The sequence below is a fragment of the Hyperoodon ampullatus genome (assembly GCF_949752795.1).
Source record: "Hyperoodon ampullatus genome assembly, chromosome: 9".
In the NCBI taxonomy this organism is placed as follows: Eukaryota; Metazoa; Chordata; class Mammalia; order Artiodactyla; family Ziphiidae; genus Hyperoodon; species Hyperoodon ampullatus.
Window position 1 is genome coordinate 73,375,439 of NC_136922.1, and position 16,364 is coordinate 73,391,802.

At 36.5% G+C, this 16,364-nt stretch overlaps 1 protein-coding gene across 1 annotated transcript in view; it reads right to left on the reverse strand.

The window, feature by feature from the left end:
• PPP1R3A (protein phosphatase 1 regulatory subunit 3A) overlaps positions 1-12,912 on the reverse strand; it is a gene marked incomplete at both ends in the record, with an annotated part of 36,361 nt that extends 23,449 nt beyond the window's left edge. The window contains one exon of the mRNA XM_079711791.1: positions 12,125-12,912. Within this exon, the coding sequence (XP_079567917.1) occupies positions 12,125-12,912 (788 nt within the window). The remainder of the gene's footprint in view (positions 1-12,124) is intronic.
• Between the last annotated feature and the right edge of the window lie 3,452 nt (positions 12,913-16,364).

Here is a 16,364-nt window from a genome sequence, read left to right on the forward strand (position 1 = left end):
GAATCTGCAATCTCAAGACAGAGAGGACGTGGTTTAGGTGTTTAGGTTTAGGTACAGGGGAGGAATCTGGTAGAGGCAAAAGGCCCAGTCAAAGGAAGTCATTAAGGTAAAGAAAAGCAGACAGAACAACAGCCAGACCCAGAATCCACAGGTGTCAGAATCAGTGAGTGCCACAAGCAGCAGCAGCAGAACTAACATGAGTACTGGCCCTGGTCCTGGCCCTGGCAAAGAGAAAGAATGAATGACTCAGTTCTGATCAGTGGACATTCAATATCTGCCTTTGGTCTTTTATTTTTCAGCCTGTTGGATTTTTCTCTTGTCCCACTGGTCTGGATTGTGATATGAAGGAAGCCAAAAGCTGACCAATGAGTATTTCTTTTATTTGGGATGTTAAGATTACTTGACATTACAGAATAGTAACATTGTACTGACTCAATGAATCAGCTCTTTAGAAGACAGGAAAGAAGGAAAGACTAAATAAAGTGTCCTATAGTAAACTATATTAACTTATTTCTCAATTTGATCTTTCTTTGATACCCTGGTAACTGAAAGTAAATTTAGACTACTACAAGATGTTAATATGGTTAATATGTTCAATTCTATATTTAATTTTGAGTCAATTTAGACAACAAATACGTGGTTATTGAAGAAATAAATTTCCCTCTTAGCTGTTGTTTTTATAATGTGTAAGTATGGTTTTTGTATACTCTGTTCTTTATTTTTTAAATAATGTGTTTTTTTAAATAAATTTATTTATTTAATTTATTTATTTTTGGCTGCGTTGGGTCTTCCTTGCTACGTGCGGGCTTCCTCTAGTTGCAGCGAGCAGGGGCTACTCTTCGTTGCGGTGCATGGACTTCTCATTGTGGTGGCTTCTCTTGTTGCAGGACATGGGCTCTAGGCACGCGGGCTTCAGTAGTTGTGGCATGCGGGCTCAGTCGTTGTGGCTCGAGGGCTCTAGTACGCAGGCTCAGTAGTTGTGGTGCAAGGGCTCAGTTGCTCTGTGGCATGTGGGATCTTCCTGGACCAGGGCTCGAACCCATGTCCCCTGCATTGGCAGGTGGATTCTTAACCACTGCGGCAGCAGGGAAGCCCCAGAAACAATGTTTATTTTTATTTTATTTAATTTATTTTTTTTTAGCACCACATTTTTTATTTTTATTTTTTTTATTAGTTTCTGCTTTATAACAAAGTGAATCAGTCATACATATACATCTGTTCCCACATCCCTTCCCTCATGCATCTCCCTCCCTCCCACCCACCCCATCCCACCCCTCCAGGCGGTCACAAAGCACCGAGCTGATCTCCCTGTGCTCTGCGGCTGCTTCCCACTATCTACAACAATGTTTATTTTTATTCAAATGAACAATCATTACTTATGTGGCAATGGAACTGAATGTGAGTGTAGAATTAATAGGAGTTGGCAAAAGAGAAATCAGTTCTTATGTTGACGTTTCTTATTTGCATGACTGGAATGATGACTATGACTTTAAACAAAGTATAGGATAGAGGAAGAAGGATTAGGATTGAAAGGGAAATGTAGCTTTGGTTTGGGACGTAAGGGAATTAATTTGCCACATGGATATCCAGATGGAGATGACCAGTAGGACCCTGATTTTTAAAGATTATGAAAACAATAAAAGCACTTATCATTAAAATTATAAAAAGCATAATTCATTCTTTAAGTATTCAGAATGGATACTTCAGGATTTTACCAGGCTCTACAGTTATCAGGTTTAATCAATATTTTTTCAGAGCTTTTCCACACAAAACCCTTTGTTAGTCACAGTGGGGAATAATGCTTAAACTAATATACCACTGCTGACCTCAAGGATCTTGCAATCCATTTGAGAAGATGGCACACACATAAAAGTTTTTAAAAGCGCAGGAAAAGGCCACCGTTTGAAAGGCCACCATTGGAAGAATTCTGGCTAAACAGATATAGAGGGACATATGACAAAAGTCCTCTTCTTCCAAATAAAAATATCTGATAAACAGTAAGTTTCACTGAATGTTAATTTCTTTGCCTATTAATTGCATCAGATGCAAACATGGCAAACAGCAACCCTTTCATTTAAGGAAAGTTGTTTTATTTTGCATCGTAGGAGTAGCTACTCCATGGGAAAATATTGCTGGAAACGCTGGTAATTTTAAAGCAGTATAGTAAAGATATGAAAGGGCAAAAGCAAGTTCCATAACATGGATAAATCGACAGTAGGAGTAGCCCTGGTGAACTACACGAGTTTTATGAGATTTGTAAACAAATGCCTTGAATGTCCATGTAACTGCCATTGTCTAAAGCTTAACTTGGTTTGCCAAAGGTAACTTTGAATGAGGTATTATTAATACAAACAATATAAAATACTAGAAAATTATGAACTATCTTTGTGAAAAGTGAAAAGCTCATATATACATATACATATGCGTGTGTGCTTTCCACACAAAAAAGCAATGCATCAAGGATAACTTGAATGGAGGTGGGCGATATTACTTACACTGCTCCCTATGTTCAGTTTACTAAATAAATTATCAGCTGGATTGACTGTACCAGTCCTCTGTACATATTCATTGCTTCGAACAATGCCTTTTAGTTAAAATTGTACACACACATAGACACACACACACAGAATCAATAATTTTAACATATATTCAAATGACTTCTGCTTGTGAACACAGTATTAACCTTTCTACAAAAAGGTACACTTACAACAGTTTGAATTTCAGCTGGTCAGTGTTACATTTGGTTTTTACAAATCTATTCAAAATTTCTTTTCAATGTACTTACAAAATTATATTATTGAATGAAATTGTATTAAAAATGAGATTTCTAGAAAAGGGTGTAGCCATTATTCAAAATTATTCATTATTTGTCTAAGAGAGTTTCAACAATTCTAATGCAGCTATCTTTTTAGGTAGGATTGAGAAATAAATGACATGATCTTCTGAAGTACTTCTAATTTTGTGATTTAGTAAAATAAAGCCTCTTTCCATTCTCTGACTCCCACAGGAGTCCAATACTCAGGACTCAGAGCTAAAGAGGGCAGGATTGGGAAAGCTTCTTAGCTAGCCTATTAACCTATCCAGCTGCCCTGATACCTTGGTTCCGGCAGTGCACAGTCCTTGTAACAGTGCTATCATTCACTGGCTGGTGATGATTTTTTTCTTCTCTGACTTTTGCATTGAAATACTACAAACTAGTTTATTAGTTTGATCACTAGGAACTCAGGGGGGAAATCTAATGTTGTTGAGCTTATTTGACATGGAAAATAGAAATTAAATACTTTAATTTTAAAGTATAAGTATAGGAACTCCAACATTTAATTCACTTGAGAATCAGAGTAAATAAATGACAAGATTAAAGGTATAGAACAACATGAATGGCTACATGAAAAACATAGAATTTCCTGATCGAATACTTTACTAAAGAACACAGTCTTCCCAGGAGATGTTTAAAAAGAGAATATTATAAGCATCTGGCTTGGGTAGTTTTCAGAATAATTCTGCCTGAAAGCAAAGGATAGAATTAGATGGTCTCTCCTACAATATAATTCAAGGAAGGCTGTTCAGAAATCAAGTGCTGTATTAGCATTGGAAAAAAACGATTATAACTTTATTTACACTAAGCACAGTAGTCTTATACACTTACTCAAGATTATATGTGAAGATCATATTTTCTTCTGCTTGTACCTGAATGTGATTTTAAAATTCGGTGAGATTTTTCCATTGGCAAATACTCAAGAGATTTAAGTTGTAACAATATATTATTATAAAATTATTTATAAACATTAATCCTCAGGAGGAGATATTAGTAAAATGTGAAAATACTCAGCTTTATATCATATGTGGCTTATGAAGCTGAAAGTTACCTGAGCAGTTCTATGTAATTTGTAATTGTGTGAATACATCCACAGTAATTTTTAAGAATGAAAATCAGCTTAGGGTTTTTATCACAGCTTTAGAGTCAATAGGTTAGCTTTGTATCATGGTTTAATTCTGTAAAACAAGCAGAGTACCATCAGTGCTAAATGGGTATAAAATCTGTTTCACATAATTAGGAAAAGCATTTACAATTTGGCATCCTTTACAGATTTGAATTTGAGGGATATTTTGATCTTTTTTACTACTGCAAACTTCAAAAGGGGTGAATGAAATTCAAATCTACAACCACACCCAGGACAATCATTGTCTTATGTTGTTAGAATCCCATTTATAGTTGTGAATTGAATAACACTGATGTACAACACAGTGAGACCATTTTCAGAATAACTAGAGGGGGAGGGAACAGTAAAATTTCCTAAAATGGGTTTGTTTAATGTACAATTGGTCTCTGTCACTAAACAATGCTTTATAACAATCCAATTTGGCAATCTATTTCTATTTGTCATAAAATCTTTAAACAGCAGGATAGTATGACTGAGGTTTCAAAACCAGTTATTATTTATATAATAGATAATAACACTACCATGCCAGTTACCCAAGTAAAGCTATTAGGGAAGCAGAATAAAAACCAGAAAAGAGGGCTTCCCGGGTGGCGCAGTGGTTGAGAGTCCGCCTGCCGCTGCAGGGGACACGGGTTCGTGCCCCGATCCGGGAAGATCCCACATGCCGCGGAGCGGCTGGGCCTGTGAGCCATGGCCGCTGAGCCTGCGCGTCTGGAGCCTGCGCGTCTGGAGCCTGTGCTCCGCAACGGGAGAGGCCACAGCAGTGGGAGGCCCGCGTACAGCAAAAAAAAAAAAACAAAAAAAAAAACAGAAAAGATTTGAGAGTTATGCCCTGAGGAGCTTTTTCTTTTTATATAGTGGTGGGGTACAGAAAATGCTTCAAAAGCAGAGAAATGACCAAAATCCAATGGAGTATAATAGATCTTCTTAGAGGAAAAAATTATATAAAATTCAGTTTCATTAACTGAGTTATTTGTAATGAGGTAGATGGACCTAGCTAGAGTCTGTCACACAGAGTGAAGTAAGTCAGAAAGCTAACACACATATATGGAATCTAAAAAAACAGTACTGATGAACCTAGGGGTGGGGCAGGAATAAAGACACAGACATAGAGAACGGACTTGAGGACACAGAAGGGGAAGGGGAAGCTGAGACGAAGTAAGAGTGTAGCATTGACATATATGCACTACCAAATGTAAAATGGATGGCTAGTGGGAAGTTGCTGCATAGCACAGGGAGATCAGCTCGGTGCTTTGTGACGACCTAGAGGGGTGGGATATGGAGGGTGGGAGGGAGGCTCAAGAGGGAGGGGATATGGGGATATATGTATACTTATAGCTGATTCACTTTGTTATACAGCAGCAACTAACACAACATTGTACAGCAATTATACTCCAATAAAGATATAATAAAAAAATTCAGTTTCTATTCATATGTATACAGGGATGATAAGGTGAAACTGTGTATAGCCAACTCAGTTTTTTAGTCCAAAAGAACGATCTTAAGAAGAGCTACCTTAAGAAAAAACATGTTGTACTTCATTTAAAAAATACCTAAAAAATCCAGTCGATGTTCCAAAATTTTTTTGTAACCCAGAAGTTGCTGGAATTTAGGAATCATTTTTCCCCATAGTAGCAATGCCATAAAATATTAGCTTCCCTGGTTAGTGCCCAAAAGCTTATTGAACCCATAATTTTGAAACTATGTATTTGTACTAACCTGGATCCAGGCAGCAGGAATGATACTGAGGGGAAAAATCATCTCTCCGTTAATCTTGGGCATAGGACTAGCCATGTACAAGATTTTAAAATATGGATTTTATCACCAGTGCCATTTTGAGTATCTATAAAGTGTCAGCAACTGGGATGGATATTTATATATGTTAGCTAATGTATTTGTCATAGCAACTCTTCCAAGTGGAGATTATTATCCCTATTTTATACCTGAATAAAATGGATACAAAGCATAATTTATCCAAGTTCATACAGCTACTAATTAGTTAGAATGAAAGCCCAAATCTGCCCTACTTTAAAGCCCATGATGTTTCCAATATGCCATGTTTTTGGAATCCTCCTTCCCTCCCAAATACACACACACACTCCAGACCCCCAGGGTCCTCCTGCTTCTGTGGATCCCCTACCAAAACTCTGTATTGAAATCTGCCTTGTACCCCATAGTGCTCCCTGCTCTAAAATTATCAATTTCCACTGTCTCAATCCAAACTCAAAGCCCATTTGTGCAGCTGACCTTAATTGGCTGTAAGATAGAGATAGTCCCTGCCAGCCTAGAGGTCTGCATTTAAGGAAAGGAATTTTTATGTGTGTGTGTATTATATAAATGTGTGCTTACACATATAAACACACACACACACACACACACACACACACTTACATATGTATGATCTTTTAAGTCTGACAATGCAGTGGACAATCAGGCCCACTTCAGGTGACTGCCCCTGAGGTTACTTCTCTTATACTATTCCTGTTGGGGTGCTGGGGTAAAACCTTGGAACAAGGACAATAGTCACAGTGAGCAGAATTGGAAGAAGGTGAAAAACTTAAGTGTCCCACTTCACAATCATCTTTTGCCTGGAGCCTTATTGGCTCAGAGTTCTTGGTCCCTGCTCCATTTTTACAGGCTGCAGATGGGCTTCAGGTGGGAAGTTAGGCTCGTAGAGATCCCAGAGGATCCATGTGAGGCCTGGCATCCATAGTGATTCCCTTCAGCTAGGGCTTGAGAGAAACCCTGAGTGATGAGACCCTCTTCTTCCTCTTCTCTCAGAAAAGATTCAAAACTACTCTAGGGGAAGTCTAGGCTTATAGGGGTATGGATTTCCCACAAGACCAGGAAGCCACAAAGCCCTGGTAGATCTCCAAGGAAACTCTAAACTAGTTGGTTCCTTGCTGTCAACCAGCTGGCAGCTTCCAAACAGTCCTCCTGATGGGTCCTGTGCAGCTGAGTTCTGGGTTTCCATATGGCCCTGCCAGAGGTCCCTCCCTTAAACAGACCTGGCTTCCACAATTAGCGTGCACTCAAAACAGGTTAGTTATGGAATACATTAAGTCCTAAAGGCCTCATGGGGCTACTGACACTTCTTTGCACTACTTCCAGGACCCCAGGTTATACTGTAAGTGAAAATTAAGCAAGTCTCACAATCCTAAAGCTCTGACTGGAACATGCAATATGACCATATCTTAGGCACCATTTTCCAATGCTTTTCTTGGCTTCATTTTAATGATTTTCCCACCCTGAAAGATAAACTCTCTCTAATCTTAAAGTCATGCTTTAGAAAGTATCTCTCTCTTTCCCATTCTTGAATGTACCTGGTTCTGTTCCTCAGGGACAAAAATTGAAGACTGATCAATTTTTTTCCTTTGGCATTGAAATCTTTTGGGAATTTATTTGCATTCACTTGGCCAAGTTATAAATACCATCCAACACCTATATCATGCCATTTCATTACTTAAAATAATAAATTGGTTTCACTTAACAAAATACAAAACCATATGAAGTCAGTCTGTGTACCCAATGGTTAGGAACATTTAGCAGCTGTTGGGAGGAAAAAAGAGATGCTGAAAAGGTCAGTCCGCTGTCCAGAACACAAGATCAGTTATAGATCACAGATCCGAGAAAACCTGAAATGTAATGTAAGTAGTTCTTTTTCATCCACGGCTTCCCTGGTATACCCAAAGAATCTGAGCTTTGTTTTGGTGTTCTTTCCCCCCCACCCCAACTGCTCTCAGCCCCTGTGAGGCCTGTTCCCTTGGGGCCTCTGGTCTTCATGGGGTCATGTTTCCAGCCATATGCCTAACAACACAGTACCTGACACACAGGCCCTTAATAAACACCTGTGGAATGAATTTTGAAACCTGAACAAGGAAGACTATGATGTCAGGAGAAAAAACACAAGTCCAAGAACCAAGAAATTAGTTAGCTGAACACAATTTGATAATAATGACGGCAATTATATTTGGGTTTTAATGACTACTTTATATGTGCCCAACACTTTACTAGAAGTTTTTAAAATATAATCTCATTTTATTTTAGCTTAATCATCACAAGATTAGGCAGGCACTATTACCCCTATTTACAGATGAATAAACTGAGGCTTTGAGACGTAAAGTAATATGTCCATGGCCACATAGTTAAATGTATATTAACTGGGATTAATATGTGTGTCTGTTCAATGCCATAATCAATGCCTTTTTTAACCCTTTTGATCTGGTCCTCCATTTTTTCATCTATTAAACATGGAAATTTTAATAGTCATTAAGATCTCTTCCAACTTTAAGATGTTCTAGATATCAGGTGACTAAATCTCAAGAAAATTTAGAATTCAATGAGTTTCCCTTAAAATTAAAATCCTGCATAAGACAGGGCTTCCCTGGTGGTGCAGTGGTTGAGAGTCCGCCTGCTGATGTAGGGGACACGGGTTCGTGCCCCGGTCCGGGAGGATCCCACATGCCGTGGAGCGGCTGGGCCCGTGAGCCATGGCCGCTGAGCCTGCGCGTCCGGAGCCTGCGCTCCGCAACGGGAGAGGCCACAACAGTGAGAGGCCCGCGTACCGCAAAAAAAAAAAAAAAAAAAAAAAAAAAAAAATCCTGCAAAAGACAAAGAAATGGCTCTCTAAAGCTAAAAATTTAGAACTCGTGAAAGGAAAGAGAAAAGGAACTTTTGGTCAGTTTGGGCTTTTCTAGGGTTTTTCAGATCCACCTAAAGCTAGAGTTAGCCTTGTCTTTTTACAGGAGTTATTATTTACTGATAACTTACTATGTTCCAGACACTATGCCAAAACTTTATATGTATTATTTTATGGAAATCTCTAACAATGTCTATGAGATAGTACTATTGTTATTCGCAATTAACAGAAGGGTTACCAAGTTTAACTTGTATAAGGTCACACAGCTAGCGTGTGGTGCAGCTTGGACTCAAACCCAGATATGTTTAACTCTGAAGCCCCAAATTTTAACTTTGAAGTTATACTACTTATGCATGCTATTTTTAGTTTATTTATCTATGTACATTTAATATTATTTATATCAATGTCGTTTAATTCTTTTGGTCATTTATTTTGAAATAATGCCCCTGAGATGTAGATCAGAAATCTGCTTAGTTTGTTTGCTAACACATACACCAGTGCCACATATGTGGTGACACTTACCAAGTATTTCATGATGCATGCCTTTCAGTGCAATTAAATACCTTTGGGTCACTCTCAGTCATATGCCTATGAGTTACAAACTCTGTTTCCCTCTCCCTCTAGATATTTCTTTCTGTCCAAAGTGGATAGATTAATAAGAATCAAAGAAAACAGACAACCACATCGATGTGGAGGTTTGCAAACTCTGACCTGAAAAAAATCTCCATAGAGAAAACATAATAGAAATCCTACCTCACTCAATGTGTTCCCACAGTTCATTCTGTACTTATTAGAAGGGATTATTGACACTTCTAGAAGATACAATCTCTGAGACCCTGATAGCAAGTTACCTTTAGTATCAAGAGGAATTCAAGTTAGTTGTTACTCTCTACATTAAGACAGACTTATTCTCAGTTTAACTCAGACTTTTGTTACACACTATTATTAATCTACTTGCATGTATGAAGTAAAAATTCACATACATTTCTCTTCTGCATTTACCTTCTCAAAGAATTGACCTCCAAATTAAGTTACATAGGAAGTGTGGAAATGCTCAAAACAGACCCATTTAGATTCTGTAACTTGAAGGGAGGAAGATATTTTAGAAGCTATAACTTTTTTGATCAAATAAGTATTAGTCCATTTTTGCTTTAGCCAAGTACACATTTTGTAAAAGAACACTAATAAGGTGTGCTGTTTTTCCCTAACCAAATTCTTCACAATGAAATCCAACTGCAATATTCATTTAGAAATTTGATAATGCTCTCTTGTGTGAGTTTTAGGAATATTTGAAACCCCATTGCATATTAATTATATCATGGAAAAGCTGTATAAATATTCTATTATGGCACATGCTGTTCTAAGGATCTGTCAGGATTTCCTTTATACACTCCATTTTGAGTGGTATATAAATCAGATGTAAAAATTCATGTTGGACTGAAATTCAGCACAAAAGGCCTCCTCCAGAGGCAAATGCTTGTTTTCAAAATGTGGTTTGAATTATGTTGGTCATTTTTAAGTTATAGAAGTGCAGAAAATGGATTTGTGGTTTTGAAGGAGAGAGATTTTTTCCATTTTTATAACTCATTAGGAAACTTTACAGGCCTTTAGACCATTTTGTGGTTTAGCTCTTCTCAAGTTTTTCCCCAAAGCAATATTAAAACTTGAATGGTGTCCGCTATGAATCCAATGGTTACTGTTCTGAATACAAATGTGGGTATTGATATATATCCAGTTATACATATCTTAGACTAGGAGAAGTTTCAATAATATCATGACTGGGATAGATTAGGCCTAACAGTTATCCTTTTTTGTTCTTGCTATCAAGTCAAGTTTGCTCTATCAAAGGAATCCTCTATCTTTACCATAGTTCAGCATGTAATGCTTGTAATTTTAAAGCTGCGTTTCTTAACTTGCAGAAAAATCCAGTTAAACGCTGCTTCTTTTATGAGGTCTTTGACAAAAAGGCTATGCCTTTTTTAAGTTTCACTTTTCTCTAATATATAGGGCAACTTGCAGCATGTATATTAGATATTCACAGATGATGATCTTATTTGTAAAGTATTTAATATGTGTATGTTTATGTATATAAATAGTTTATTAAATAGTGTTGAACTTATTTTATCTATATAGCTAACATGTTGCTGAGTAATTTCATAAACTAATAAACTATTACTTTAGCACATAGAGATTATGATTATATTATCTTTCTATAGCATCAGTTAAAACCTGAGAAACTTTTGTTTGGACTAAGAAATGTAGCACATCTCACAAAGTCAGATAAACCAATCTTTCAAATGACTTTAAAGGATAATGAAAACAGAATATTTTATATGATTGAATTGCTTCACCTACATTATATTTAGTTCATTAATGCATTAGAATAACACATTTAGTAGTTATTATTTATTGCTGTATAAGAGATCAAGGCATTAAAGCGTAAGAGCTTAGAAACTTCCCAATGTAATTCTTTATGTTTTTATTTAATTGGGTGTCTTGATTCTTAATACAGTTCCCTTTTCATCATCTTACACTATTTCTGGTGCAGTTACTAGAATCCTTGGGTCCAGTGACAGTTATGGTGGACCATCTAGAGGATAATCAAACATTTGCCTATGGCTGGTAGAGCATGTGGATTTCTCCCTTGGGACACTCGGAGGAACAGGAGACATCCATCTCCTATTGGATGTTTTATCGACTCGCCTACTGTCATGGAAATTAGCCAACTCTACAAGAGATAGAATTGAAGACTCAGTTTTCTTTATTTTTTACATTAACAGGAGAGCAAGGTTACTAATGAGGGGTCATATCCCAAATCTCTAATCTATAAAGCTAATATCCTTATTTCTATTTGGGTCATTTTTTTATTCTGCTCCATTTACTTTTACTAAATTATACTACTTTGTGTTCTATAATGTTACATTTGGTTATAATTATAAATTTTTATGTGTAATTCATGCATCACTCATATACTTCTGTCTTTCTCTTAGCTTATCATTAAAGTCATAGCTCTTCCGATTTAACTTAATATATATCACTCCAAACATCCCTGTATGACTCAATCAGTCGTTAAAAAGTTCGTTACAGCTTTGGGGGGAAGTCTATTAATTTCTGAGCACTAGATACATATTGAAATACAGTTTTATGTTAATCAGAAATGTTTTGAAGTACAGCAAAAGTATTTAAAAACCACTGAAAATAAATATACATTAAATGACAAAATAAATAGTTTTATATGTTAGGAATCTAGATTCTGTGGTTTGAATTTAAGCAATTTATAACTCGCTAGGTTGGCAATATACACATTGCAGTCCCCTGCCATCTGTTACATTATACCCATATTTTCCTTACATTTGGAGGATAGATAGCACAGTGCTTTTATTTGAATAGCACTGACCTTATTAAAGCCTAGCACCATTGTTTTATACATAACTAAAATATATTTTTAAACAGAATGGCTATTTCTTACAACCAGTGAAATAAAGAATGACCTTAAATAACCTTAAGATTATTAAAAAGTAAGGAATGTAAGATATATCCTCACCTTGATTTTACCTTTAAGCAGCCTTTTATTTGTCTGTTAGAAACTTCTTCCTGTAGTTTTCCAGGCTCCAGCTCTTGTTCTTTCTTTTGACAAACCAGTATATAATTTGTGCCATTATTATTTGACCAAAATGTACCAACAGAAGTTTCATAACGTATACAAAACTCAACTTTACTGCCATCTTTTTGATAAGGAGGAACCAATAAAATCTTAAAGGAGAATTGGTCAGTTTCACCATCACATGAATTTGGGACATATTCTGCTAATATGTCATAATACGTCTGCCAGTCATCTAAGGACATTCTCACATATACTAACTTCTCAAAAGAAATATTCAAAACTCGAATAGTGCCCTTCATACTTGTAGATCCAGGAAGATACTCAGTTGATTCTAGTATTGCTTTCTGTACTTGAAGTTGTTGCATAAGGTCTTCTTTTGAAGAAGGCAAGTCAAATAGTGGAGATAAAACATATTCTTCTGTGTGGAAAATGTCCTTCATTAAGTCAAAATCAGTTGAACCACTCGGAAGTTCCCAGGAATCAAATTCTTTAACAGACACAAGATTGAACCCAAAGTTGTCAGCAAATGAAACTCTTCTTGCACCTGAAGGTGGAGTGTCCGTGTAAATGTCTTCAGATGAATCAGAACCTCGTCTGCTAGGTTGAGGGGAGAAACCAGGTCTGAAGGTAGCTTTAACTTCTTCATCTTCAGAAAGAGAATCAGATAAATTAGGAACTTCTAAAAAGTTATCTTTGCTAATCTGACTAGGTTCTTCAGAAGGCTCCATTGGGCTCTCTGATATCAAATAAGAGAGAACTGTACAACTAGTAGAGGCTGATACTTGAGACACTGAGGCTTAAAATAAGTATAAGGTTACAGTTGACATTGCAGAAAGGAGTCAGCTCTATAAATAGGTCCGATGCCGTGTAAACTATGCTCGCTTGCCTCCAAAGGCCTTTAATATGATAGCATCCATGTTACTCTCACCAGCATGTTTCAGGTTTAACTCTCAGTTTTTAAAGTTGCATATGTTTATGAGTTCCAAAGAGACATCTTAAATCATTTTCTGCTGTGTTCAACAATCTGAAACTTTAGAATAAAAATATTATTTTAACCAGTTGATATTAAAAATGAAAACTTGAACCATTTACTTTTTTTTTTTTTTTTTTTTTTTTGCTGTACGTGGGCCTCTCACCACTGCGGCCTCTCCCGCTGCAGAGCACAGGCTCCGGACGTGCAGGCCCAGCGGCCATGGCTCACGGGCCCAGCCACTCCGCAGCACGTGGGACCCTCCCAGACCGGGGCACGAACCCGTGCCCCCTGCATCTGCAAGCGGATCCCCAACCACTGCGCCAACAGGGAAGCCCCTTGAACCATTTACTTTAAAAGACAGTAAAATTAGTTATCACAATACTAAATATGTAGTTTGAGCTAAATCCATCCATTGGAGGAGGCAAGGGAAGACAGGAGAGAATGAGGACATTTATAGAACTGGAAAGATCCAGTGTATAATAATAATGATAGCTACCATTTATCATGGACTTATATATAATATGAACTCTAAAGGGTTAAATAGAGGTGCCGGGAGTTCTGAGGAAAGAAACATGATTTAGATGGAAAAGGTATCATTTGAAATAAACCATGAAGGGTAGGTAGAATATATACATCCAGGGTTGGAATGAGGTGGATTTTCCAGGTGGAAGAAATAGCCTAACCCAAGGCCTAGAACAAATAATTAGTCAAATCTGTTATTTTAAACATTATTGTTTCTTTCAGTTAAGCCATGGAAAAATACAAACAAGTAATGTTTAATTAACTTGAAAATATAAGTGGGCAATGGTAAACCTGGCCCAGGAGTAAAATATTTATGTAGAATAAAATGTTCATCTTTGACAAATTGCCATTTTATGCCCACAGAGCAGAAGTTAATACCATGACATGTTGGGGTTCTATGTGAGTTTTAAAGTGTGAGCAGCCTGTTTACACTCTCATATTTTTTTGTATTAATGTAAAACCCACTTTGGAATTGGCAGTTGGGAAAAACCTTAAAAAATTTAAACATACATATGCTTTGACCCAGAAAATGCTCCAGCTATGAATTTGCCCTATCAGTAGGGATAAGTATGCAAAAATAAATGTAGATATATATTCATAATAGGATTGGATTATTTTTAAAATTCTAGAAACTATCTAAATATCCATCAATAGGGAAATGGACAAATAATGTTACCCCCATTCAGTAGAATGTTTTATAGTCATTACAAAGGATAAAGTACCTACCACTTTATGTGTTGATATGGAAAGGCAACCAAAATAAATGGCTAAGTGAAGAAAGGAAAGTGTGCACAAATATGTGCATAGAAAATTTCTGGAAAGACACAAAAGAAACTATTAGCAGTGGTTATCTCTAACCACAGAGGTTGAAGGTTCTAAGGGAAAAGGACTCATTCATTTCAGTTTATGGTCTCTGTACTGTTTGAAATATTTGCCATGAGAAAGGTTTTCTTTCAATATATCTTCAACTCAAATTAATAAGTGCGAGGTGATTTTTTTTAAAGAGAACTCAATAGCATAATTTCTTTAAAATTACAGCTTTATAAATACATTATAACTTACTGAATAATTTGAATTGCATACAGTAGTGGATCAAGAAATTATTTTTGAAATTAAAAATAAATAGTGTCTGGGATAAGGGAATAAAATTATTTAGGCTTTACCACATAGCTAGAATGGGTGATGACCACATGGATTGTTCAAGAATGGAAAATGGCCGTGGAAATGACTATCCCTTGCAAATGTAATGACCATGAGCCATGAGTAGCCATATTCCAAGGTACCTAAAATATGTCATTAGCTAGTCAAGGAAATTCATAACAAAGTACTCCATAGAATTTGTAAATAATCCATACAGTCATATAAACAATAGGATAATGAAAATTTGCAGATAGAATAATGAAAATTTGCAGATATAATAATGTACTAAAGTAGTACATCCAGGGATTATAAGCAGAGACATGGAGATGAAGACTCCTGGGTTTGTACACTGGCTGTGACACTTACTAGCTGGGTGACCTTCAGAACGTTGCTCAAATTTTCTTACCCTAAGTTTCCCTGATTGCTAAAATGCAATGTTAACAATTAAATAAGATGCCTGCTAAAATGTTTAGCACAAAACTTATAGTAATAGAAGAATCATTATTTTTATTTTTATGTATGTTTGTGAAAGGTTGATTTTAAGATACACTGGTAGATCAGATGGATAGATAGATAGACGGACAGACATAGAGAATCTACCTATACAATATTAAGTAATGGTTTATAATTTGCATCATTTTTGTCTTTTTTTAAAGGCTATAGTATATAACATTTAGCTTTACAAGACATAAAATAGCTCTACATTAGAAAATGGTCCTGTATTTGAGCTTAACTTTCCTGTTCTTAATTTCTCTTCCCAGAGAGCAATACTCCCTTGATTTGTAATAATCACTGCCTATATTTTGGAGTGTATAACCTTTGTGTAATTGTACACGGTTGACGTGTTCCCCCTTAGTCACCACTTAGCTAAAGCAGAGTGATTTCATCTTTTCAGTCTCTTCTCACATGTCAGTCCTTTGGCACTTGTTATCGTTTTGTTACTCCTCTGTGAACTCCTTCCAGCTTGCCTATATTATTCTGTTAATGAGCTGCCCCCAGATGAATGCAGTAGCACAGATCGAGTGTCTCTGGGGCATGTAAAGAAACTCTGCCAATTTCAGCCTTGTGACTTGGTGTTTGTATCAGTTAAAATTCACATCTCCTTGCTTTTTTTCCATATCATAGATCAAACCAACGTCTCATTTTCTCATACTCACTACTACCTCAGTTTTAACGTGACTTTTACCACACTCTTCCTCAATACCTTAGGTATACCGGTTTTATCAGAGTTATGACTTTTTAAAATTTTTATTTATTTGTTCATTTACCAAACGGCAGCTCAAGTTTCCACACACTCCACTTCCTTTGTATTAATCAAACATTCTCAACGTTACCTTTAACATAAAAGGCTCTTTCAATCAGGATCCCTGTAAATAGGAAGTAGATGTCATGCTCAAAATAAGATAATTCCAGGAGGGCTTATTTACAAGGGTCTATTTATAACGTGTAAATGCAGAAAAGCCACAAGGGTTAGTGCAGTAAACTGGGGCCAATCGCATCAGAGCTGTTACATTTCTCAAGGGAAGAGGAAAGGGGACAATCATC